The sequence below is a fragment of the Eublepharis macularius genome, chromosome 14 (assembly GCF_028583425.1).
Source record: "Eublepharis macularius isolate TG4126 chromosome 14, MPM_Emac_v1.0, whole genome shotgun sequence".
Taxonomy (NCBI): Eukaryota; Metazoa; Chordata; class Lepidosauria; order Squamata; family Eublepharidae; genus Eublepharis; species Eublepharis macularius.
The window spans coordinates 41136509-41162887 of NC_072803.1; the positions used below are offsets into that span (position 1 = coordinate 41136509).

General features: G+C 42.0%; 1 protein-coding gene across 5 annotated transcripts in view; it reads left to right on the top strand.

Moving 5' to 3' along the window:
• DENND1A (DENN domain containing 1A) overlaps positions 1–26379 on the top strand; it is a 265895-nt gene that overhangs the window by 149535 nt on the left and 89981 nt on the right. For all 5 annotated transcript variants that reach the window (XM_054998226.1, XM_054998222.1, XM_054998223.1 and 2 more), the window contains exons 9-11: positions 1307–1417; positions 9533–9633; positions 21342–21387. In XM_054998226.1, coding sequence (XP_054854201.1) covers positions 1307–1417; positions 9533–9633; positions 21342–21387 — 258 coding nt within the window. The remainder of the gene's footprint in view (positions 1–1306; positions 1418–9532; positions 9634–21341; positions 21388–26379) is intronic.

Genomic DNA, 26379 nt, shown 5'->3' on the forward strand with positions numbered 1-26379 from the left:
AATGGGGATACTTGGATTTTCCATTGCAAACATTAAAATATCATCAAATGGCCCTTTGTTGTTGTTTCCACATGCTGTATTCTGACTGTTCCTGAGCCACGAAGCAAAGACAGTTTCTGAATGGCTTCTGTTTAGATACAAACATCTTGCCTAATCAGCACAGATGGGACAAGAACTATGGGAAAGAAAGGAGGACATGCCAGTTGAGTGGGGCTTTTGACAAAATCTGTTCTGCCTTTCTTTTTCTACCTGGATGTGGTATTCATCACCCCATTGCAAGCTGTTTAATGAGACCTGAGTGATGCTGGTGTACTGACGTGCCCTTTTATTAACCAGTGTGTGTGTATTGCTGGGTGTTAATTTTTTTTAAAAAAATTCACAAAACACAACAGATCTCTACAAAGCCCAAGCTTAATTTTTTATCTGTAGCTTTTCCTTTGTATTTGGACTGCAAGCTGTGGAACATATTTCTGCACAGTGTGAAGCTTCTTGGCAAACTCCTCGGGCCAAGTATTGGGGTTTTTTAAGAGTTATCTTTGGATCTGTCAAAAGTGCTAATGGGCTTTTCCACGCTTTCAATTCTATTTGCTCTTTGTCATTTTTTTAGTATGTGTGTTCTTGTTTACTCAGTTTTCCAAAGATTTAAAGTCTCACTTGAATTTTATAATGAAACTAAATGTGCTTTTATTAACACACTCACTCATAATTATGTTCTGTACCTTCCACCAATGTATAGAAAGATCAGCTGAGCTCTCAAGCATGCAATTCTGCTTGGCTTTTGTGGCCATCCACCCAGCTGACATTCCTGATCACTATATTATGAAGCTGCTTCTTTTACAGTTTCTTGGAAATCTTATCAACCAGGTCCTTTCATGGTATAAATTGGCACTGTTTTGCTAGATCAATATCTGCATCCACTTGCTGTGCTCCAAGTTGGGATGAAAAGTCTTTGGTTAGATGAGGCAGGGAGTGCAAGCAACAGCCATGAGCCCTTTCTCAGGATTTTAAGGTGGAGCTGCTTGCAGACCTCTGTAAGCAGGTGGAGAAGAATTCCTGTCCTTCATGAGTCTTGGAGCTGCATCTTGGACAAGGCCCCTTTACCCTCCCCTGCCTAGGATTACAAGAAAGGCCAAGTGGGGCTTTTAGCTCTGGTTTGCAACACAGAACAGAAAATAACTCTTAATTGCAAATCCTGTTGGCTGTTATACTTTCTGTGGCAGCTTTTTGTAAGAGTTGCTTTTGGATGTGCTTACCTTGCATGCTTGGTTTTTTAAAATGAAGTTCTCTCTCTGACTTCCTTTCCTAGAGAAATCTGACCGAATATTTTGTAGCTGTGGATGTAAACAATATGCTGCACCTCTACGCCAGTATGCTGTGCGAACGCCGTATCCTCATTTGCTGTAGTAAGCTAAGCACTGTAAGTAGATGAGGGAGGCACATGCTTCTGTTTGGGCAATGATGTGATGATTGTGGGGGTGGAGAGATTTGGGAGAGGAACTCTAGAACAGCAATGTGATAGGCCAGCAGGCCAGCCTGTCTAGATCCCATGCATCGATGTGAGGATAAAATGGGAGGCCTCTCATATGCACTGCTTGAAGGAATGGTGGAGTGCTAAGTAAAAATGCAATGATGTACTAGTTGGTGCCTTTCAACTGGAGGTGAGGGCCTAGGGCTCTTGTCTCTTCTGCCAGAGTGCCCCTTGTCTTAGGTTGACTGCTCCCCCTCTGTGACTGACTGGGCTTCCACCACTAGCTTGGAAATCTAGTGGGTATGTTTGTATTGAATGGCCATCTTGGCATTCTCTCTCTTGGGGGGGAGGAGCTTTGCTGAGGCCTCTTGGCCTCTGAAATGTTTGAAATACAAAGTTTTCTCTCTTGATGTAGGTTCTTTATAATAACGTTTGTGGTGTTAGAAGCGGCCTGTTCTGTGCCCTCACGCTCTAATTTTTTTCTTTAAAAAATTGATAAATGCTTTCAGATGGATCTTCTCATGACCTTCTCTTGATAAACTCTGATGGCAGATGATACTGTGTGTGAGCACTGCATTTTTCGTAATTTTGTTGGACAAGGATGCAGGCTTAATGCTACTTAGGGTCCATCAAGTACCTGAGAGATGAAAGCCACAGCCCACTCAAAGGCCCATCAGCTCTAAAAATGGCCCCACATCATTACTTTAAAAAACACAACACATATATACACGCACGCACACACACGGCTTGGTTTAGTTCAAAGTTTAGATCTGTGTATTTCAAGGTTTTAGCAGTCAATAAGCTTGTGGGTTTTTTTCCTGAATAGAAGAAAATATTAAGTTTTTCTTGCAATCTCCTCTGTAAATGGATATTTGATTGATTTTTTTTTGGATTTCCTAGATAAATGGTAAATCAAATTTTTTCTCCTTAATGCTGCAGGCTTAAATACTTGAAAGGCATTTTTGAAGCTCCTGTTTCCTTGTTGTCTGCTATTATCTGGCCTGTGAGTGATTCTGTAGTCCTAGAGCCTGCTCTTGATTGCAGCCATTATTATTATGCCCAGAAAACAGGTGATGGGGAAAACGGAAACAAACCATATTGAAGTTAATGAAAAGGAAAGAGCAGCACCTGTTGCTAGATAAGCTGGAGGAAAGAAGCCATTGCTGCAACCCATCTCTGAGCAGTTCTCTTACTTCTTCCTCAGTTGTGGCAATGGGTAAAACTAGCTAGCAGAGAAAGTGACAAGCTCTAGATACAGTGATGTGTGTTGCAGGGTCTTTGCTCAGGGCTTCATGAATTTCATACAAGGACCTGAAAAGAAAGCAAAACTAAAAAAAAAAAAAGGATGGGAAAGGTGACTCCAAGTATTAGGGCTGCAGGGGCTTGTTTTACGTTTTTAAAAACTGTAAATGTCTCTCTTTCCTGAAGCAGCTCATTCATGGGCTGGCTTCTGTTTATCCTCCTCCTCCTCTTCCCTCTTCCAAGGTACTTAAAAACATGTTTAGCTTCTGAGCACTGTTGAGGAGAGGGATGAAAGAGGGGGGGAATCTGTTCTTGCTGTATTTTCTTCTCTTAAATGCAGGAGGAAAGATTGGACTGACGGCTTTCAGAGGCAAGCTGTAAGTGTTGGGCTGGGGCCAGGGGCTCCCTGCAAGTTGCAGCCATAGGAACAGGCAGCATTATTTGGCTTCCAACTGCGCTCTGCGGAAGCCGAAGTCTTGTGACTAAAAAGTCACCGAACAATTTTCTGTGGTCTGGACGCTCATCTGTAGTCAGTTCCTTGTTCACTGAGAGGTACACCTGCCCACCTATAGTGGGCAGTTGGCAGGGTTGCTTAAGGGGAGATGGAAAGAAATGAAGTAGTGAGATGTGAGGGAAGTAAAATTAGGGGAGGGATGTGTTATCCCCTCATGCTGTACAGAAATTTTTTGATTTATAGCCCCCGTCCGTGGTTGCTGGGAACAGGGAGTGGCTGATTAACACTTAATAACAAATGGATGAATGTTGTTGAACCTCTAGAAAACTGTTGTTGCATGTTTTCCCTTAGGGTTTTTTTTTTTGCGAGCTGAATTGTTTGCTCTTATCAGGCACATAGAATCCAACAGTGAAGAGTCATGGCTAGACTGAACAATTTTCCCTTGTTCTGTTACCTCCAGATTTTTAACTGATTGATTTGACCAAAAGACTCCAGAAACCCTAGTAGAACAGGACAGCTGCCACAGGATTTACACGGATAGGGCCATCTTAGAGCCAAACTACAAGTGACGGGAAATGTAGGCAGCTTGGTGGAATGTTGGGCAGTTGAAAAGTCCGTTGGACAGCAGTCGGAGAGCCAAGCTGCAAGACCAGGATGCCTACATTTCCCATCAAAACTTGAGGGAAGCTGACAAGTGTCCAACTGGTGTCAGGCGTCACTTGTAGTTTGGCTCTTAGTTGGTCCTAAAGGTCCTGGTTGAGTGAAAGAAAGGGCACCGTTTAAGCCAACAGGAGGGTCTGAGATGCTTAAGCTATTGGTTGACATGTGTGGAGCATGAGCTTGCTGGTGATCCTTTCATTCCTACCCTACCCAGTAAAACCACAGGAGGCTGCACAGTGGGACCAATTTCATTTTCAGCCTGCTGGAATCCTTCAGCTTTGACACTCAGTCATTTCTCAGGTTGTCTTATTAGTAATAGCGTGTTTTCTGTTCAGCCGTTGCTAATCAGATGATGTCTGCTACAAATGTGCTTGGTTGCATGCTCTTTCTTTTCTTTCTTTGTAGCAGTTACCTTGCGAGAAGAGAAGGTCCCTGCTTGTGATTAACTAGGAGGGGGAAATCCACACTTCACATGCATGTTCCTGTTCCTTCCCCCTCCCTCCGATAAATTGTAGTGTAGCTATTATACATTTGGGGATTTTTTTGTTGCATTGGTTAATACTTTGATTAAAAAGCTCACACTGCCTAATCACTGGAGGCAACAAAAATCATTACTGGTTAAGCAGGTAGTTAAACTAGAATTCCAAACAAGAAAGCTTTTCCCAGCATTATTTAACTCTTTGGAGAAAGACCCTTGCAAGATGATGGGCTGTACTTCATGTTAAGAGGCCCTTTGTTTGGAAATGGGGCTACGTTCTTTGGCTGGCAGAGCTTGGATTTGTTAACATGTTTGCTTTGATACTTCCCAGTTAGATTCTCTGACCCATTGGATTACTGAAATTAACATAACCTCTGCAACAGGAGAAATGCAATCAGGTTCATTAGCTGAGCCAAGAGGCCCTTCTTGCTTATTGTTTTCCCTCATAGAAACATCTAATGCTAATTTGGCAGCTATGTAAAGGTACTGTTTGTGACTGAGTAGACAGTCCAAGGCCTCATATTCATCCTGAATCGAGGTGGTTGTAGTAGTGGTTAAACCATCAGTGTACATTGATCACAGATAGCTGGGCTGACCTGTCAGACAAAAATCCAACAGTTGTCATGTAATGCTCTCTATCAACAATCTAGGTGCCACTAAGTATTGAGTAAATCTTAGAATTGTCCGTCAGGCTGGAGGTTGGGGGAGGGGGGAGATGAGGGAAGAGAAAATGAAAATTGAAGGCCAGAGTTTAGGGGTTTCCAGTTATGCCCCGAAACCTCTGTCGTACATCTATCAATTTTCTAGATTGCTTTTCCATTAAATTCTCAAAGCAGTTTACAAAACAAAGTGTAATCACATTAAAACCACTCTCCTGTCTTTTTGCAAACTATTCAAAACTTAATTATTCAGAAGGGCTTTTCTACAAGGTAAGAGGGCTGTACTTTAAGGGAATGGTTCAGAAAGATGCTCTGGTAAAGAGATAGGGACTGTAGATTGTACTACTGTGTACTGTCTGTTATTGTAAGTATTCTTCTACATGGTAACGTTTGCATTGTTTAACATGTGTTTAAATATGCTTAGTTTTAACTGTTTTCAGACTTTTGCCTGTTTTCAGATTTCTGATATCCAAACTCTGCTGTATTGCTTCACTGGATATCCTAGCCATTGAACATATTTGTCTTACATTGTATAATCCACCTTGAGTCTCAGTGAGAAAGGCAAGACAAATAACTATGATAATAATAATAGCAATATAGTTTACACTGTCAGTCCAAATTCATATAAGTACATTAAAAAGTCCGGTTAAAAGGTCTTGATTAAAAGATCTCAGTACAAGCTCTTGTTGAAAGCCTGTTGCAACAGGACAGTCTCTGTTAGTCTCTCATGCTGCTACCTATGCTTCCAAAAACATAGATGCTTCCATATTGTTGAAATGAGTACAGAGTACACCTTGTTCTTGGTAGATGCCAATACAGTATCTGCCTGTGATTGTACCCATGAAGCGCTTTACTGGAAGCAGGATGGCATATTACAGGAACGAATGCTCCCTCAGGCATCCAGGTCTCAGGCTCTTTAAGGCTTTAACAGCACCTTGAATTAGGCCCACCAACAGGAAGGAAGCCAATTAAGTTGTTGGACCTCTGATGAAATGTGCTTCTTCCAGTTCACGCTTGTTAGAAGACTGGCCACTGCAGTTTGGACCAACTGGAGTTTCTGGATGGTCTTCAAGGGTAGCCCTGCATGGAACACATTGCAAATGTCTAATGTGGAAGCAATCAGAACACAGCATGGGTGACAGCAAACAAATCTGTCTGATCCAATAGCAGAGCTGGCAGATCAGTCTCAAATGATATGCATCCCCTGAACATGGATGCTCTCTGAGATAGAAGAAGGCTACCCCCAGAAGTACTCCCAAGCTCCAATCTCAAATGGGAATTTCCCCTGTGACATGGTTTGCCAAGTTTTGACCAAATTCTGTTGCTGTGGGAACTGTTCAGACTATGATAATTCACAGATTCTCCTGATGAAGCATATGCAGAACACACAGGGGTCTCAGAGTTGAATTAAAATTAATTCTCCCACCAAGTGCCTCTTGTTTTTTGCCAAGTTACTCACCATCATCAACTTCATCTAGTTTAGATTACATTTCGATTTATTGACCTCCACCCAAATTCGTTACAGTATCCAAGCATTGGTTCAAAGCTTTGACTCCCTCATCTGGATCAGAATAAAAAGAGAAGTTGGGTGTTATCAGCATGTTGGTGACACTGTGCTCCAAGCAAACCCCCCCAACCTCCCCCCCAACACAACGACGACAACAACAACAACAGCAACAACAACAACAACATTCTATTTATATAATGCCCTTCAGACTAACTTAATGTTCACTCTGAGCGGTTTACAAAGTATGTTATTATTACCTTCATGACAATCACCCTGTGAGGTGGGTGGGGCTGAGAGAGCTCCTAGAAGCGATGACTGACCCAAGGTCACCCAGCTGGCTTCAAGTGGAAGAGCAGAGAATCAAACCTAGGTCTCCAGATTAGAGTCCCGCACTCTTAACCACTACACCAAACTGGCTCTCATCATCATACAATCTGTTGTTTATATACCAAAACCCAATTTGATAAAAAGTTCTGATGGAACTGAAAAGCTTTCTCACTATTTTGTAATACTTGAGTGTACCAGTGATGAAGTTTGCATCAGTGTACATGGTGCTTTATGGAAAGTACTTTATCTGCAAGGTTTCAGTTAAACTGTAAAGCTTGTGGCAATTGAAAAAGATAGACTTATTCTGGACTTTTCAAGGCACCTGTTCAGAAGATGCCCCTAACTAAATCCTTTACCTAGGAAGTTTTGTTCACTTGATCAAATAGAAGAAGAATGATAGTTCAAATAAAAGGGCGGTTTTCATAATGTATGTGAAACTCAGAACATCTCTTCTAGGCATAGAGAGACCCAACATGACACAGATGGATACCAAAATATACCACAGTTAAAGAGTACTTTTGTGATATTTTCACCATCTCCTTTTCCTTGCTTGACTTTTCTTATGGTCTGTACTGAAGCAATTATTACACGTTCTCAAGACCAATGCAACTAGAATTTTTCAGTTTAGAAGATGTAAAAAGTTGCTGTCAATTTAAAGGATGAGTGAATGTGCCGGAATGCCAAATGTATCTAGATTATTTCCCATTTCTTACCTTTTATATGCTCAGTGTGTAAGTCATATCTGCATTAAATTGTTGCCAGCAGAAAACAGTTTTTTTAAGGGGGAGGGAGCTGTCCTATATTCATATGGGGGAGAGGTTCAGAGGAGGAGGGGGCTGTTTGCTACCATTATTAATTCTGCTTCAATATTATTTTTATCCCTGCCATAATCCTTCCCTGAGCCAATCAAGAACTAAATGATAAATGTAGTGATGTCATGGTATTATGTCACCAATGACAGGCAATTTAAAGTGCCATTATTTGGCATCATCATGAAGGGATTCAAGTTGGAAGCAGTACTTTGAACTAATGGTGGGTAGGGAGTCATTCTGCAACCATTTGTGCACCAGTTCAGAGTATTCTCCTCACAAATTACAAAAATAGGGGCATAGAGCAAGAATATTTGTGAAGAGGAAATGTGCACACACGTGCTTTGCTCAGCCTTAATGGGATTGTGGCTATGTATCGCCTAGATCAGGGGGTGTAGATTGGATGTGGCGTTCCTGAAGTTCAGCTCTGGGACGTGAGCTTGGCTGCTCCTGCATTCTGCGTGATCGTAATGAATTAGGGTTTTGTGGGAGCATTGATGGCTTAACATTTATCTAAAGTAAGATCCATGTCCTTTTTATTACCCTAAACAGTGAGTTTTGACATCTGCCAATTTAGGTTAATTTCTAGTGTAATTTTCTGCTGTGTTTACCAAGCCTCTGAGCAAGGCGATGAATAATCAACAATATGCTTTTATGATTCAAATGGATTAATTTTCCACTATGCTCGGAAAGCTGGTATTTATAGCCACAAAGGACTGTGGGGGAAAGTGGTGAATTAAGAAACACACTCGGTGCCTGGGCCATTAGCTGCTTGATCCCTTTTTCCTTATTCCTCTCTCCTCCATTTCTGCTAGCAGTAGATTGCATTGCCAAAGCTTGTTGATAATGAAGACCACACCCCTCATTGTGAATGTTGCTGACAGGTTCCTTTCTGTGTTCAGCAGCAAAAAATAAGCCTCAGGAGATGCTCTTTGTAATCTGGATAGAAATCAAAAGTTGGATTATTATACAAAAATATAATGAAAAAATCAGGATTTTCAGTGAAGCACTTAAATTTTCTATTGGGAGAGAGGAGGGACAGAATAAGAGGAGTAACTTCATCAGAAAATACATTGGTGGAAGTTGGTGTGACAGCCACACTACCTTCACAACCACTGTGGGGAGGACTGTTGTGTCTTAGCCACTTTAAATAGTGCCATGTTTTTCTAGCCACTACATAGAGTTGTATCTTTCACATCAAGGAGTTTATTTCTTGGTCTCAAAAACCCACTGAGGGATTACGCTTGGCATGTACAGCCCTTGCCTGGGTGTGATTGTGGGAGAAGAAAAGGGAATCCATCTGTTTTTCAAATAGCAAATGTGAGTTCTTATTTTGATTCAAAGCTACAGTTGCTTTCTTCAATCGAGGTTCAGAGATGTTCCTGACTGTGCTCTGCTCAGAGTCCAGACATCTGATGCAGCAGCCAGTATTTAGTTGTGCTTTTATTATGAATGAACTTATATTAGCAAAACATCTTGGTTAAAAAAAAGAAAACTGGCATGTCATCTCTTTGGAATCATGGACCCCGGATATTTTGCAATATGTAATCCGAGACAAATTCCTGATCAGAATTCTGGTAGTAATTTCTCCAGGAGCTGGCTGCTTGTCATTTATCTGTTTGAATTAACACCCTCCAGCCTTTTGCTAACTAACTGTTGCTGATGAAGTTCAACCCTTACAGGAGTAATTTACAGTGCTTTGAAAGATGCTCTGTCAGTCATGTGTCTTCTAGGGTGAAGGTTTATTGACTGTGACAAAGGCATTCAGAATGATGCAGTCTTGCTTTTTTGCTGTCCAAGAGTATGTAGGACAGAGTGGTCAAAAAGATGCACACTTTCTGTTTTGGAGATCACAGTGGGTCATCCATCCAGAAGTGTTCTGTCTCTTATACATGTATGTGTTGACATTAATGTTTTGTTCCTTTCAGTTAACAGCCTGCATCCATGGTTCTGCAGCTATGCTTTACCCAATGTTCTGGCAACATGTTTACATCCCCGTTCTGCCTCCGCACCTCTTGGACTATTGCTGGTAAGGTTGGGTGTCCCTTTCTTTTTCTTTTTTTCTTTTTAAAAGGCTGTATCACTGGATAAGTCTGAGTTTTAACAATTTCAGTGGTTTTTAAATAATGCAACTGTTCAGATCTGTCAAAAAATGTACATGTTTGTGTGTAAATTCTAAGAGAATCAGATTTTACATGGTCCAATTTACTACTACAGGACTTGCAAATTACTCTGGCATATGTTCTTAGAGAATATTTTCATAAAGTAATTTTAATCACATATAGTAGTTCTGACTAGTGACACCTTAGAGATCAACAAGATTTTCAGGGTATAAGATTTTGAGAAGCAAGGTTCCCTTCTGAAGAAAATCTTGTTGATCACTAAGGTGTCACTGAATTCAAATCCTGCTGTTCTACTGCAGACCAACGCAGTTATCTATCTGAAACTATAATCATATGTCTTTCCTTCGTTCTTTCTTTCGTTCTTTCAAGATCAACAGTAAGGGATAAGCTTTATTTTGAATTTTTGTCCTCTAAGTGGAAGGATGCTTTGCTGTTTTCCACCTGCCTCTATTGTGACTTTCATTATGCCAGCTTGCAGGACAGTGTTGCAGTAAATACAATTCAGAGGTTTTTGCAGCTGGCAGCCCTTTTCTTTTGCTTTGCCTCATCTTAACTTATAGCATCCCTTTGCCAAAGTGGCAATTTACTCAGATTTTGGGTGTCTTCCAGTGCTCCCTTCTCCTAATGCCTTGATGACCTTTGCAAGTTGCTTCCATTTTTCTTTTGGTCAGCTGTGATATAGTGAGGCCTTAGTCTCTACTGACGAGATGCTTGAGCTTGACAAGAGGTATATGTATGTTTAGCTTAAGAAGCAGCTACAATGGATTCATAAATGTGACTTTGGTTTGGTCAACTTCTTCAGATTGGTATCTGAAGAAGGGAGCTTTGATTCTCGAAAACTTATACCCTGACTCAAACTGTTCTTTGGATTGGGGCAGGGAAAGCTTATCCCTGTCTTCCTGTACTGTTTCAGCATTAGAAATTGCAGCCCAGCACTAATGGGCTGGAGGAGGGGGCAAGGGCTTGGTGACAAAGACCTACTGACACAACTGGCTGGAGTGAAAGAGGCCAAAACTTTATTGAATTATAGCTTATGGAGCACTGGTGATGCATAGGGGTTGGATCCCAAGCATCAGCTGACCCTCCTGCCAGTCGATGAACCCCCCATGCCCCCTCAGACCATTGCTGGGGGGGGGGGAACCACGGAGTGACAGCCGATGGGGTGCCAAGTGGGTGTGCACCCCTGTGTGGATTCCCTGCCACCTGGGAGTGAGTATGCCCTGGCAGCCCCCAGCTAGGCATGCACCACCATAACTCACTCCTAAAATTCCTTAAAAGAAATCCCCTTACTGGGGAGACTGGGCTCGCAGGCCCTCGTCTCCTCCGCAAAGAAACCGATCACAATGCCCAAACTGCCAACCAAAAGTTGTGACAGGAAAAGAAAGCACACAGAAATCTTCCAACACCCCTTGTATGCTAACAAACCCTGGTCAGAGAAACCAAAATAGGAGAGCAGGATGGGATGGGTTTGCTGTCCTTGGGTCCAGCGGCTGTTAAGATCCCTGCTGCCAGACCTGAGAGGAAGCAATGCCTCCCAGGTCTGGCACCCAGCCCCACCCCTTGCCCAGCCAGGCAGATTGAATTTCCCAGGCACAGGCCTCCCAGCAGAGGCCCCTGGGAGGCCAAAGAAATGGTGGCCTCCATGCCTTGTGCCCCTCTGCTACCCCACAGGCTGCAGCTCTGCCGCCCTGGTGAGTCTAGGGGCAGTCATTTTGCTCAGCTGAACTAGTTTTAGCCTTGGTATGGAAAAACCTGTTAAGTAACAGAATTATACCTGACTTTCTTTTTATAGGTAACAGCTAATGGTGAGCAGGAAAATAGTGTGGAACTATTGGTTGGTGCCCATGAGGTGACTAACGTGCTTTCTTGGCAAGATAGATGTACAAATGCATAAACACATGTGATGTTCTTTAAGTAATAAAGTTGTCTGACATGCAAGGAGTGATATTGAGGGTTGACTTTCATGCTAATGGGCTTTATTGAAATAACAGTGTACATTTGTGCTAACAGTTGTGAATCCAGGTGCATTTTGAAGTCACTGCTTACAGCGCTCTGCTTATCATCATGAACGTTATCTGAATATGTGCTTCATACCTCTGATGAAATTGACCCAAAGCATATGCAACAATAAAAATATTAGTCTTTGTGGTGCCAGAAGACTCCCAGAGAGTCTCCCCCCGACCCATAAAGGAAGTCATTCCACACAAACAAACTCACAGCATTATCAGGAAACTTTCCATAAATAAATGCACATAAATACACTTCCTTTGGCTCCAGAAGACAAGTTCACATAGCATGTTGTGTGTGCTGTCTTGCCACCCGCTTGTTATATTTGATGTACATAAGCAGGTTTGTGTTATAGGGCTGTTTCTTTTTCCAAAATGTAGGAAGGGTTAACAGATATCTAAATAAATGTTCCATTGTGCAGGTGTATTAATTGCAGGGGGTGGATGGGTTCTGGGTTCCTATAAATAATTCTTCCTTTTCTTCTTCTTGAAAGTGGCCACTGCAGAGTCCGCACTCCAAATCTGGCTGCAGTGCTCTGCTGCGATCATTGCCATTGTGGTACACTCGGGGACAGCCGTGCCAGGTGCTTGTGGGAAGTTGCTGGTTGGCGCTTGCCGCTTCAGGCCTCTAAAAGAAAATGACTTGCAGCAAAATATAATTATACCGGGAGAAGTAGCTATTTTCCCCCCTTGATTACAGTATCCCGTTGGCAAAAATATTGGTTAGTTACATACATTTACTCAGCAGAGAATAAATAATGGTTTCTCGCTCCCCTCCCCTTGCTTGCATTATTCAACATACAAAGCTTCTAGCTTTGGCAACCACTAAAATTTACCAATAAACACCTGCCACATTTTTAAGAATAGCTTTTGAACTGGAGTCCCCCCCACTCCCTCCATTGGCAGCGTCCCTACAATTTGCCAGCTAGTCCCATGCTGCTCGTATTTCTCTCGATGCTAGTTAGTTTTGTGCTGGTCCTTGTTAATTTTGGTCCAAGGAACTAAGCGATTTTGTGTGTGTGTGTGGTTTTGCAAAAAAGGAGGTGTGCAAGGTTCTGCAGAATGCCTTGTTCACCTAGAGGTTTGAACCCCTGCCTGGACCCTGGGGAGAATCTGTCTTCCCATGTGGGGGCTGGGGAGCCATGAAGGAATAAATAGTAAGAACTGCCAAGAGCTTGTTTAATGTAATGATTAGAGTTGGATTAAAATTGGGGAGACCCAGCTTCAAACCCCCACGAAGCTTTGGGCCAGTTGTGGTCTCCCTCAGCTCAGCTTGCTTGCTTCATAGGGTGTTATGAAAATAGAAGGGAGGAAGGAGAACTGCATATGGTATCTTGAGATCCTTGCAGGATGGGCAGGATAAACATGTAATATAAATTGTTGAACAAATCATGTCATGGAACTCCAAGCAGTGACAGAAACACGCAACTCAAATCTTGAGCAGGGCTGAGTCCAAACACTTACCTTGATGATGCCAGTCTGCATGCACCTGTTTCCTTTGCCAAGCAGGCAGCTTCATGAATGATGTTGTTCTTTATGTTGCATTGAAAGCTTCCTGGAGCTTTGGAAAGCAGGGAGTAAATGTTTTAAACCCATGTGGCCCATCAGCTCTTCCTAGTTCAAAAAGGGAGAGGGGCATTTGTGCAATACACCCACATCTCTTGTGGCAATGTCTGGAGGAGAGACACAGCATTGCAGAGCCATTTGCCACCCACATGAGTATCTGAATCGGGCCTGGGATGTTGGACTCTGTATAAAGAATTATGAACCCTCATCCTTGGAAAGGGTGTGATTGGCTATTGGCCAGAGTAGCAACATACATGCACGTAAACACAGAGTAAACGCAGAGTTTCTGATGGATTCTGCTGAAGCTCCCACAGCAGTTGAAGCCAGTACTGTAGCAGCAAATGACAATTTGTGTTCTTTTGCACATTATTCCTGACTACAGTATTAAGACCGCATTCAGGCAGCCTGTCTGTCTAACATACATTTAGCTGCCTCGTGCAGGTGTTCATGTCCTTTAAGCAGGCATGATTTTGGGTAATTATTTGACTTCTTAACCAAATGCTGCTAATTAAGACCAAGTTTTGATATAAACCCAAGGAGGGAAAAGTTGTAGGGATCTGTGTTTCATCTAATTCTTTTTAAGCTAGAAAACGGCTCAACTCCTATTGTGAAACAGAAATTCCCCCCTCAGTGATATACTACAATCTAAATGAGTTTGTAATCTTTAAAGAAACTTCAGTGGCTCCTGTCATTTTCCACAAATGGCACAAAATTGGCATATGACTGATGACTTTATCTGGTTTATGTATTAAAGAGAGAGAAGGACACAGGTGGTAGAAGAAGAAAACATTTGTTCAAGTTCCTCCCAAGTAAAGGACCAGCAGGGCTAACTAGCATTCTTAGTAAAGTGCCAGGAGGCTGAAACATGTAAATTTCAAGGTAGTTTGTTCCTCTATGGAAGATTTAAATGTTAAGTATATCCTCATGTTGAGAAGACATGGAATGGAATCTTAAAAACTATTATCTCCTGGTGAAATGAATCTTCCATTTTACTCGCTGCACAGGAAGGGCCAGTTCCCAATCATTTGCAGGGCCAGCAGGTGCCCTTTCTCTGCATAATAGGCTGTGTCTCTGCAATTAACACACGGAGGGAGGCTGCCACTGTCAGCTTTTTCCTTCAGGTGTTCTGTGCTAGGAGTTATCAGGACAGCACTGTGTTCTTCACAGCAGCTTTGACTGTGGATCTGAAAGATTAAGTCTGGGCTAACTTCCCCAACAATGGGGCTCAGCACAGGGCCCCATATTTAGGATTGCAGATGGGGCCAAAGGGAGCACACAGTGAAGAGCCCCACAAGGGGCCTCTGACTTGGAGAGGCTTCTCGGAGTCTGCAGTGCTGCAGGGTTGGGGGGGAATGAATGAGCTGAACAGGCAAGCTGTAGTATGGATAGAAAAACCCTATAATTACCAGGAAGAATCTAATTGCACTTTTACAAACACAACAACTGATTATCATAACCTGATGTGAACTTTAATTAGAGCAGTAATCACACACTATAGTTGTCTGAATAAATCAATTTAGCACTAATTTGTGTGCCATAAATATGTTGCTTCAAAAATAGGCTTATCTATTTTTGAAGCGGTGTGAACTTTGAAGAGGTGCTTTTGGCCACAAAACCTGCGCGGTGTGTGCCACTTCCTCTCTGCCCTCATCTCCTGCTTCTTACTGGGTCAGGGGGAGGGGGGGGTTGCTGGGGGAGTGACTAGTTCCTTGAGACTGGATCTTTATTATTTCTGACTTCTCTCAGTTGGACTTTAGTTTTTAACCTTTAATTTCTGTTTGGTTGTTTTCTTTGCAGCTGTGACTTTAGAAAGAAAAGGTGAAAAACAAGAGCAGATGGTTGTGAAAAATTTAAGTGATTGAGAAATTTCCAGCTAGAATTTTAGTTCCTTCACCTCTTCATATTTTAAAAATACAGATGGCATCTGTTGGTTGGTGGCCCCCTTGTTACTTATGGGTTAGTCTGGGATATTAAATCACTCAAAGAGGCCAGTGCATTATTTTCCAAGCCCTCAGAATTCCTAGCACTATACTGTTTTCCCCTTCTGTTAGTCTCTTGGGTTGTCGAGTTCTTGCTATATTGTAAAATGGTCAAAAGAATACAAATATTAAAGATCTTTGGTGTTGAAACTTGAAAACAGCTTATGAGCCTAGCAACTGCAGATGCAATTATAGAGTTACCCTTGGTGATCCACATGCTTGCTCTCACAAAACAGCTCTGGAGTGACCTTTAGCACATGCAGACAAAAGTAGTGAGTAAATAACCATTTGCCTTGCCATCTGATTCTTAGGGTAGCTGTCGCCATACAGTCCTTGGGTCTCTAACTCAGGAGGTCTTGGGCAGGGGTGGATTAGCCATTTAACTTACAGGGAAATTTTCAGTGGGCTGCAACCTTAAAGGGCTGCTTGTGACAAACGTCTGGCAACTCTGCCAGAGCCTTAGGGACCCTTCCTCTGCAATGGCAGTTGGTCAGTTCACCAGTTGTCTTTTCCCAAACTGCGGCCAGTTTTCAGCAGAAGCGGTCAGGGTGCTAATACCCATTGTTTGCACCTCTAAGTTGAGTGATACCTGCAGCACTGGTGGCTTATAGCATCACAGGGGCTTGGCTTGCTCCAGGTCTTTTTCACTTCCCAGTCTGCTCCTGATCTTGGAGTGGGGTGTTTAGGTCTGTTCCCATCACTAACATTAATGAGTCGTGTTAGCAAAGATTTCTCACAATGGAGTATGTATAGTTTTGCTGAAGGATTTGGGAGATGAAGCAGCATTCTGTGGGATACACACTTGGTGGGTTCTGCTGATAGTGTTTCCTATAAGAAGACTGAAGTTGCGCCCCTCTTTTTTCAGACTGCTTTAAGAAAAATCTCAATTGAAAGGGTGTTTTTTTTGTTCCAAACAGCAGTATTTTCTTTAAGATGCTCTTCTACTTATTTCCTGAAGAAAATTTAGAACTGCACAGGGGTGACTGGTGAATTTCAGAGATAATTTGGGAAGTAGAAGGATGCCTTGATGTTTAAGGACATTTCTCATTTGAGTTCATTTTTTCAGTGTACACCTGAGTATTTTGTTTGTGAGCATGCATATGATTTTATAACATTACTCCTTTTATTTCTAGTGAATAATTCACAGCCATCACAACCCACAGATTGTCTGCTCTATCTGAACTCTGCACAACTGTGAACACTGATCTAGCTTGCATTCTCACTACCAAGTTACACAGTGCAGATAAGGAATTCCTAGTTGGTACTAGTAGCGTTCTTAACCTTTTAGGCAAGTCAGGCATGTAGTTAGACATTATTACCTCTTGGTCTTCTGCAATGTACACACCTCTTTGCATATGGACCTTAGGCCAGCAGAACTCTTATGGCTCAACAAGTGATTTCATTGAGTAACCAGCAGACCAAAAAGCAAGGAATGAACATATTTCAATGCTGTCTTTCCTGAGATGAAGTCTAAAGGAGATTTTCAGAAGCTGAACTAATCCCCTCAAGGATGAAGCCAGGAAAAATCCAAAGATGAAGGCCAGTATGTTTGGTGGGTTTGCAATAGCACAAGAACAAGAAACAAAGGATGTATTTTGCATCATGTTTGTTGAATTGAAAAAAATGTGTTCTACTGATCTTCATTCTTTAGCTACTGACTGCACATTTTGTTTAAACTAATGTTGGGAAACCCCCTCTTTGAAAATCTCCTTAATATCACCTTGCCAATTCTCCATTTATTACCTGCCTGTCCTTAATGGAGAAATGGCCAGAGAAAAAGAATTGCAAAAATATGATGCCTTTAAGTCTGCAGTATCCATATCCATATTCATCAGCTCTTTGTGTTCTTTAGGGGTTTGACATCATTCTCTCATTACAATGTGAAAGATGCCCTATAGCATAGACCAGATTGCTAATGAACAATTGTCCTTAATTCATCATTCTGCCTTCACATATAGCTTATGAAATATCCTTATACTGAGTCTGACCACTGATCTATCCTGCTGAGTGCTGACTCCATCCTGATAGCTCTCTAGCCATCTTAGACAGAGAAACACCTTTCCCAGCTCTTGCTTCTTGAGATCCACCTAACTGAGGATGCTGGGGGTTGAGCCTTCTGCTAGTGAATCATATCCCTTCTCCCCTGCTTATAAAAAGCTACGTCTGCTTACAACTATTAATACCACATGTTGAGGGACTAACAAAATGTATGGCCATATCCGGAGCTGATCCAGTAAGGCAATTCTCACAGTACTCCATTCTGACAGTGAAAAGGAACAATTAAAGGTGGGTGGATGTTGCTATAGCGATCTCAGTCCCCTTTCACTTGCCCCCAGCATCCATTTGGAGGGCTATAGATCTCTGCGTCTGTCTATAACCCTGTTTAAAGCCATTTGTACCAGCAGCCATCTAAACTTCCTGTGTCGATGAATATTTCTGTTGTTTAATTATGTGTTGTGTGAGAAGTGTTTCCTCTTATCCTGTCTGGCAGGATGGGGAGGAAGGAGAGTAGCACTGAAATACTTCTGCTGCAGTTTCCAACCAGACTAATGTTGCCTTCTGTTGTAGTGGATGCTGTATCTTTCTATAAGAAACTGCACATTGATCCATATCAGTATCAAGTGGATAATCTGTTGCAGTGCCTTCCAATGTCCTTTAGAGTCCGTTTGCACATTGCAGAAATGCAGATGGCTTGGAGAGCTATGAGAGATGAAAAGTTCCTGGAAGCCTCTGCAAGGCCTCCTTTTCTGTAAAGGATATTCTACTCGGTCGCACATCCCACCTGAAGAAGTGAGCTCTGCTCAAGAAAGCTTACGCTGAAATAAATTTGGTCTTTCATGGAACTACTTTATGCCTGTGTGCTTTTGCTGTGAGACTACCTATTTGGAATTTTTTTGAAAGCATGAATCTGTCCTTAGCTGCTTTCAAGTGTGGGGGTTGTCTTTTGACTGCCTACTCCAAGTTCGGAGTGCCTACTCCAAGATCATTTGGATGTGCTTAAACATGGCTTAAGTTTTCATGATATAAGTTTTTACAACTGAATGTGTAAAAGGCATCCATTTAAAACTATCATGCATGAGATAATGGGAAAATGCTGTTTGCAACGTTTGCTTTCTGATGGCGTGTCTGTATTCTCATATATATCAGTGGGCAAATGTTTGTGCAGGCAATTCCAAGGTTTAGAAGCCTTGAGTAACTTGACTGCAGAAGTAAATAGTTGCAGTTCATTATATTCCCCATCCTGATAAGCATATTTTGCAACTTCTTTGATGTCAAGTTCAAATTCATTGATTGAGGAGTTCTGACGCTGCAATTAAATATTTTGTGAGCTTATTGTATCTCTTGATTAATTGAGAAAAACTAACAGGTCAAAACAAAGTAGCTAATTACCTTTTACGGATCTGACTTCTTTCTCTCCCTTGTGACAGGCTGTTATTCTGGACACCATAGCAAATGCCCAGTTTTCTGGAATACTGATCTTTCTGCTCATTTCCATTATTCTTGTAGAGGTTCACAAGATGAGACATTTGCAGTCTTAAGACTTCCTGCCGGGGTTTAGACGTCGTATTCCTGACATTGAAGCTGTCGTGTTGCTGAACCTACTTAATTAGAAGCACATTTGACTCTACGTCAGATGTTGGAGGAGGTTTGGCAGCCCATCCAGGGAAGCCCAGAGCTTTGTGTGGCTAATCAAATAGTTTGTAGTCTTGATTTTAAAACTGTTAGGCGTAGTTTTTATCCTGAAAGATGTTGTATTTGGGGAGATATTGTTCTGATAGGTAAAACATTGGGGGGAAAGACAAACACAAGTATCCTGTGGTATGAATGAGACTGGAGTGCTTAGTGGTGGAAAGATGGTTCTGTGCTTTTTAAATGTGCGCCTGGTAACTCAGCATGCCCTGCAGGCTATTGCAAAGGAATTAGGGAATGAAATCCCCAGAGGCAGCAGCTTTCCAGTATGCAGGACGCCTTAATCATTGGTAATGAGTAAACATTTCGCTGCCAGAAGATGACCAGTGAAGGACCTTGCCAGTAGAGCCAGCTCCAGAGGAAGCTGGCATATGAGCTTGTTGAGTAACCAGTCCATTTCAAAAGCCTTTTTGGTAGGAGAGAGGCCCCACATCCATGCCATCTATCCTTACTGAATTTGTGTGAGTATTTAGCTAATTTGTTCACTCTTCTGATTATCTTTCTGTCGAAATGCTAATATTTCCAGAGATAGTGCTGCAGGGTTGTAGAATGGGGAGTGTTCTCAAAAGCACTTCCTTTCCATTTCTTTATTATAAGGCTTGAATGGGATACCTTGTTCTGAATTCTGCACTTAAAGCTTGCTCATATATGCTTGGAGAAGAGAAAAGAGATAAACCATGCTGCCTACCTGAGGACCTGAGCAATTAAAAAAAATACTTGGGTTTTTGTAAGGTAAGGCAGCAGAACAGTCAATTTGGATTTTGCCTACTTCCTCATTGGTTTCCATGATGTCTTATTTCAATTTTATATGTTTTTACTATGTGTTAGTGTTTGGTAGGGAAGGTCCACCATGTTCAGTGGCAGAGCACATATTTTGCATGCCAGAAGTTCAATCCCCAGTTTTTCAAGGTGAAAAGAATCTCTGATAGCAGGGGCTGGGAAGAGGTCTTTCTGTGCATTAGACCTGAAGAGTCTCTGTCAGTCAGAGAATACAAATATGAGGCAATATGAACCAATGGGCTGACTCATTATCAGGCAGCTTCATATATTTGCATATTGGTTCATTAAGGCTGAGAAACAGCAGTCTCTGATCTTTGTTAGTGCCTAGAATCCCTATGTGCTCCGGTCAAAAACAGACAAGAAAAAAATGATGCTGATTAGTAAGGTTGATATTTTGGAAGATGTTGTATATTGCAGTCTGGATATGGAATGGTGCTTACTGTGATAGACATTAAAGAGTCTGAGAGTTTGATCTTGCCATGTTGATCCAGGCATACTGTAGCTTTGACACAGAACCATTGTAGCATAGTCTATGTGGGGCTACGCTGGAAGACAATCTGGAAACTACTTGCAACAGAATACAGTTTATCATCTGCTGAATGGAGCACATAGGTTTGATAATATCACATCTATTTTAAAACAGCTTCAGTGATTACCTATATGTTTGTAGGCTCAATTCCCACTGCTGTTTCTTACGTTTTAAAGCCCAACATGATCTGGGCCCCACATACTTAAAGGACCATCTCTCCTGGTATGAATATGTGCAGTCATTTAGCTCCTCCTAGCAGGTTTTTCTCAGTATTCTCCTGCCCAGTGTTGTCAGAATGGCTGCTTCCTTGTCACAAGCATTTTCGACTGGTGCTGTCCCTGTGATCCAGAAGAGGTGAGGAGAGTGCCAATCTTGGCAAGCACTGCAAAGCAGTACTGTTTAGGCAGGCTTTTGAAGGAAGCTGAATTTTTAACTTCAATGGCTGTGGGAGGGAACTGAGAATTATAGTCCGGCTGATCATTGTTTTATTGTGTTTCTTGATCCTGTATTGTACCCATTTTGGCAGCTGCAGTTTTACTAGCCACATTGAGCTTCCTTGGATGGGGGTGGGGCAGGGGATATTCAAGATTTTTCCAAACTGCAGAATCAATAAATGTAAGAAGTCTCTGCTTGAGAAGCCTGAAGAACTGCTGCCAGAGTAGAGACCGCTGAGATTGATGAACCAGGCATCAGGCGGTGTATGAGACAACTTCATATGTTCATATACTGTTAAACCTGGAACAATGTCTTGAATTCTTAGGTGCTGGCATGAGGTTTCTAAGAAGGCCTGGTGACCAATCACCTGTGGGAGACTCCATCCTTGGTGGTTGACTTGCCCAGTGCCATTTCCCATAGCTATTTTGGTCTCCTTTGAATACCAAGAATCTAAGGAACATGAACCTGTTCTGTTTCCCATGTACTTGTTTGAGGTCAGTTGACATGTGCTTCAGAAGAAGGATATTTGGCTTGCCCACCATTAAAGGAATTCTTTCCCTCAAACAGCTACCCATATTTTTGTTCTTGGTTGCAATTATTTTAACTCAGCTCTTTATGCCTCTTTTCAGTGCTCCAATGCCCTACCTCATAGGAATACATCTAAGCCTGATGGAGGTAAGTTCCTTCTAAACTTTCTTTATTCATTTGTAGATTGTCTCTTTCGTAAGGTAGCTTCTGCGAGGACCCACTTTGGAAGACCCTCTTATATGAAGTGCTTGAGAATAGCTCAGTGTGCTTTGGCCTCCTCTCCTTCTGTATTCCCAGCAAGTGAAGGAATCCAAAGCCCCACTTGAATTTCATTACCAGGAAGAATCTGCAAAGTTTGCCTTGTAATTGTAAGAAGGTGCTCTTGCATTTCCAGGAAATCCGGGGTGGCTTTTTGCAAGAGAGAGAGGGGGAGAGAGAATCCCCACCACCACTCTTTTCCTTGACAGAGAATTGCATCATGGATTCTTTCTCTCACAAAAAGCTGTCTTGGATTTCCTGCCTCCTGTTATGTCTACCACCATCCCTGCCCCACAGAAAAACCCAAGCTGAGGTTTTTTTGCAAGAGACAGAGAGAGAATCCCCACCACTACTCTTCCCCTGTCAGATAATTCCATGGAGCGACTGTTCTTTGTAAGACTACACTACCCAGGAAACCTTGCAGGACTCGACATGCGCCCGGGTGTCTTGTGTAGTTTCCCTCTCTGTTGTGAGCTATGGAGAGTTGCTGTAATTCATTCACCACCCCCAAAGCACGATTGAGTTAAAACCAGAGAATGTCTTGTTACCCCTCTCTTTATTGTTTTCTTGCCTTTTACTTCATTCCTTGCTGATGTGCCCCCCTTCAGTGTTGGAAATTGAGCTGTGTTTGTGAGTCTTTACAGATGCCTGTAAATGCTGCTTTTCTGTCATAGCCTATAGTTGCCCCCTTATTTTAGCTAAGTTTAGCTGTGTGCTTTTCCAGCTCCTCTGTGCAGGGTCTACCATTTGGGTCTAAAGAAATGTGTAGTTGTAACAGGTTTAGCGAGCAAAAGCTGTAATCTTCCTTGTTAATTTTTACAAACTTGTAAAATCAATTAAATAAAATGGAAGGTATCACAAAAACAGTAACTGGAAATTGGCCAGCTGACAAAGCAAAAGTTGAACATGGAAATGCTTTCAGTGCTGTCAGACTGTTCTTCAAACCATATTTTGTTTTTCTTAAAATATTCTACACGTGATGCACTGTCCCCTCCCTTTCCATGAACCCTAAAACTTAACGACTGCCACAGGAAGGTCAGATTAAGGTCTATCTAGCCCAGTATTCTGCCTCCAATACTGGTCAGTTATAGTGGTGAGAAAATGCCAAGCAGGACCATGGGGAGATAGCTACCACCCATGTGTCAGCCAGAGAGAGAGCAAGAGCAAGCACAGCTGCTTCTAAACATGGAAAGTCATAGCTAGTTAGTTATTGTGGCTGGAGACTCTGAGCGGGATCCTTTGGATCTGCTAAATGATGATGGTGCTTTACCAACAATCTATATCTGTTGATTTCTCTCCCTTCTTTCTATTTATCTGCATGCTGGTTATTTTAATAGTTGTACTGAATAATACAGGTGTGCACTGAGGAAATGTTTGATTCAGTTTTGAATTTGGGGTTTCCGAACAAGCTATTTACCGTTACTGGTGTTTTCCTGGTGGGATGTTGCCAGTTTCATTCACATCCAGGTTTTCTTTTTCTAGTTATGAGTTTCAAACTGTTCTTTGCAATGAAGCCTTCAAGGCTCTTTGGGGCAGCTATTTTTGTGCTTAACAGCACCCAAATTGCATAGAACACAGTCTTCCCACTAAAACATCGACACATCGAGTTCAAGCACACACAACAATGGGATATGGTGTTTACAGACCTCTAAAAATGCTTGGGGATAGCAAATGTCAGCTGCACAAATGCACACTGTTATTTGCGGAAACAAGGCTATGGAGCAGCTGTTTTCATACTTAACAGCACCAAAATCGCACGGACCATAGTCCTCCCTTAAACTATTGATCCACCAAGTTTTTCCTCAAATCCACTACACACAGCAACAACAACAGACCACAAAGAAGGCGAGTGTCAGCAAGTGTACAACATGGCAGGAAACTGGCAAGGCGGCTGGATGGCGCCCAAGCTGGAGAGTGCTACAACCAGTGCAGTGACATTTAAAAAATCCTACTTTTTTCTTTTAAGTAATGGTAATGCCAATAAATTATTACCTTTGTATCCAGCTGTTGCCTATTGCAACAGCAACAGGGAGACAATGCCATTGCTGAAGTAGCACCACAAAAATACATTTCTCTTTCCCTCCAGTGGAATTAAATGAACGTTTCCAAAGCTGATAAGCAGAGAGGAGTCAGTGCTCCTCCCCTTGCAATGACCTAGTTGGTAGGGAGACAGTGCTATTGCCCAGGTAGTGCTGAAAAAATGCACTCATGTGCATTGTACATGTTCTCTCTTCCCACCAGTGAAGTCAATTAGGTGGTATAACAACGTAAGGGCTCTCTCCATTGGGATCCGATTGGTAGACAATGCCAGTAAGGAAAACAAGATGTTGCCATGTCAGTGTCTGCTTGCCTGCTGCTGTTGTCACTGTGAAATAAGAACTGAAACAAAACACAAATTTTTCAGTGGGAAGGTATCATTATAACTTGATTTGGTTCACTATTCCAGAAGCCACTTTAACTTAACAAAACAGTGATTTCGATGTGTATTTCTGGCTTGTTTGTTTCATTTTGCACACCCCATACTGAATAATGCTATTTTTTCTTTTCAATTGTTTGGAGTGCTGTAATGAGTTTAATTTTATGTTGATCTTTTTTTTTTTTGCTTGGATTTAGTATTGTTCTTACAGTGTTTATATATTTAACTTTAGTTGATACTTATATTTTGATTTTTATATTTGTGTGCTGGTAGCCACTTCAGAATAAAAAAGTTAGTAATGACAGCTGTGTCAAAAATATATAGATTTAATTCCTAGAATTATTTGGAGCCAGTAAAGAAGCAGTTCCTACCTTATTAATGTAACCCGACAAAGTATCTTTGAGGGTTAAAATATCAAACACATCCGTAGGTTGTTGCATGTAATTTGCTCTGACTGGAATGCTCTCCGGTGAGATAAAGTAATCCCTGTTTTTGGTCGGAGGGCCTGTTTCTGATTTACAAGCCCTCCAAAAGGCAGAATCAGTGGACTTTGCACCACCCTTTATTCTCCAGGGCTTCTCTCATCACCTAGTCAGTCATTCTGTATAAGACTCCCATTTAAGCCATCCATAAAGCGACTTCAAAGGAGGAGAAAAGTTGGTAAGCCGCTGTGTAGGCAAGATTGGGTTCTCTTGCATGAATAATAGAACGCCCTTTGTGGCACTAATTGAATTCATATTAGGGGAGGATAAGTGTTTAGCACTGATAAATAGCTGAGAGATAAGATAAACCTGCTCCTCTCAAACTGGATTGCCTGTTTGCAGTTTGTTGACCCAAAGCTTGAATCCCATATTTTTGACAAGGTATCAGATACGGGGGGCACAAGAGGCAAGACATTAGCTCAGCACCTATTTTAATTAATTACATTCATATTTTGCCATCCTTTCAAGAGGTTCAGAGCAGCGTTTGTGGAGCTCCCACCTGGTCCCCAATCCAGGTGTTGCCTAAGAACACACCTGGCATTGTACTCCTTCAGCTGCCTTCAGATAACCTCCAAGCCTGCTTGAAAAACTGGCTCCTAGTTGAAACTAAGTGCAGGTGTTGGGTGTGAGTGTCATGTTTGGTTGTTTATCTGCCACTCCAGAAAATGTTCTGAGTGGAAAACCATAAAAATGCCCCTTAAGTGTCTTGTTTGACTGTTCTTAAATATTATAATATGAGAGGAGATGTTGTTCCTGAAAGCATACCCTATTAAAAGAACTGAGGTGGGGGGACCTCTCTGTTTTAAAGCCCAGAGAGCCTCTGCCAGTTAAAGGATAGAATACGGAATTAGGTGGACCAATAGTCCTTCATATCTGTGAGTTTTTATTTATTTCTTTAATTTAAACCCTGATTTTCTCTCCCCATTAGGGACTCAAAGCCGGTTACAGTGTTTTCCTCTCTCCTCCATTTTATTCTCATCACAACCCTGTGAGGATTAGGCAGTATGTGACTGGACCAAGGTCACCCAGCAAGCTTCCATGGCAGAGTGGGGATTCAAACCTGGTTTTCCCAAATTCTAATCTGACATTCTAACCTCTACACCATACTGGTAGTTCCAGTCTGAAACCCTGGCATCTTCCAGCCAATTTCTTGAGTAGCCATTTACTTGAGAACTTGAAGAACTGTTGCCCCAAGTGGCATTTCCATGCCTGGACTAACTGTGTAAGACAGCTTCACACATATTTGGAGGTGCCCTGTATACCATAAAACATTTTGCTAGAAATTCACTATGGATAGTCATGTAAAAGAGTAAACATGTGGGATGCTTTCTTTTATGAGAAGGTTTCTGTGTCTTGATGTTGCCTGGTAGTTTGGCAGCAGAAGAAGCCTTGAGCTCTTTCCACTCGTGTCTAGGAGCCTTTACTGTTAGGTAAAGTAGTGGCAGCTGCTGGTGACAAGGAGTTTGGGCTGCATCACCTGTGTAGGATCACGGCTTCTGTACATCAAGGTTAGTTGGCTGGCGGAAGACGGGAAGATGCACAGGAGGGGGTCATAGGCCACCTGCTGGGTGTGGATCAAAGGGTTCAGAGGTTGAAGGGCACTCTGAGCTTAACCGCCTTGGTCTGTTGAGTAACTATTTCAGATTGTAAATCTGAAGTCAGTTTCATTAAGTCCTCCTTGCTGCTGTGTTTGGGGCATGAAATAATAAAACACTATATCCGCTGCTTCCCCATCCTGGCTGCCAGATTGATACGTCATGCTGCTGAGTCCTTTAGGATAACAGTCTGCAGATATTAACCATCTACAGCAATGAAGCCAAAATTGCACACTTCCTGTGGAAACTAATACGTTCTGCTTTCTGCGTGTATCGTGAAAAGATCTAAGAACAGCAGTACAAACATAAAACTAATAAAGGGGTCAATTTTTAAAAATAGCATTATATAAAGAACAACACAATGATAAACCGAGCGGCAGTCCAGAAA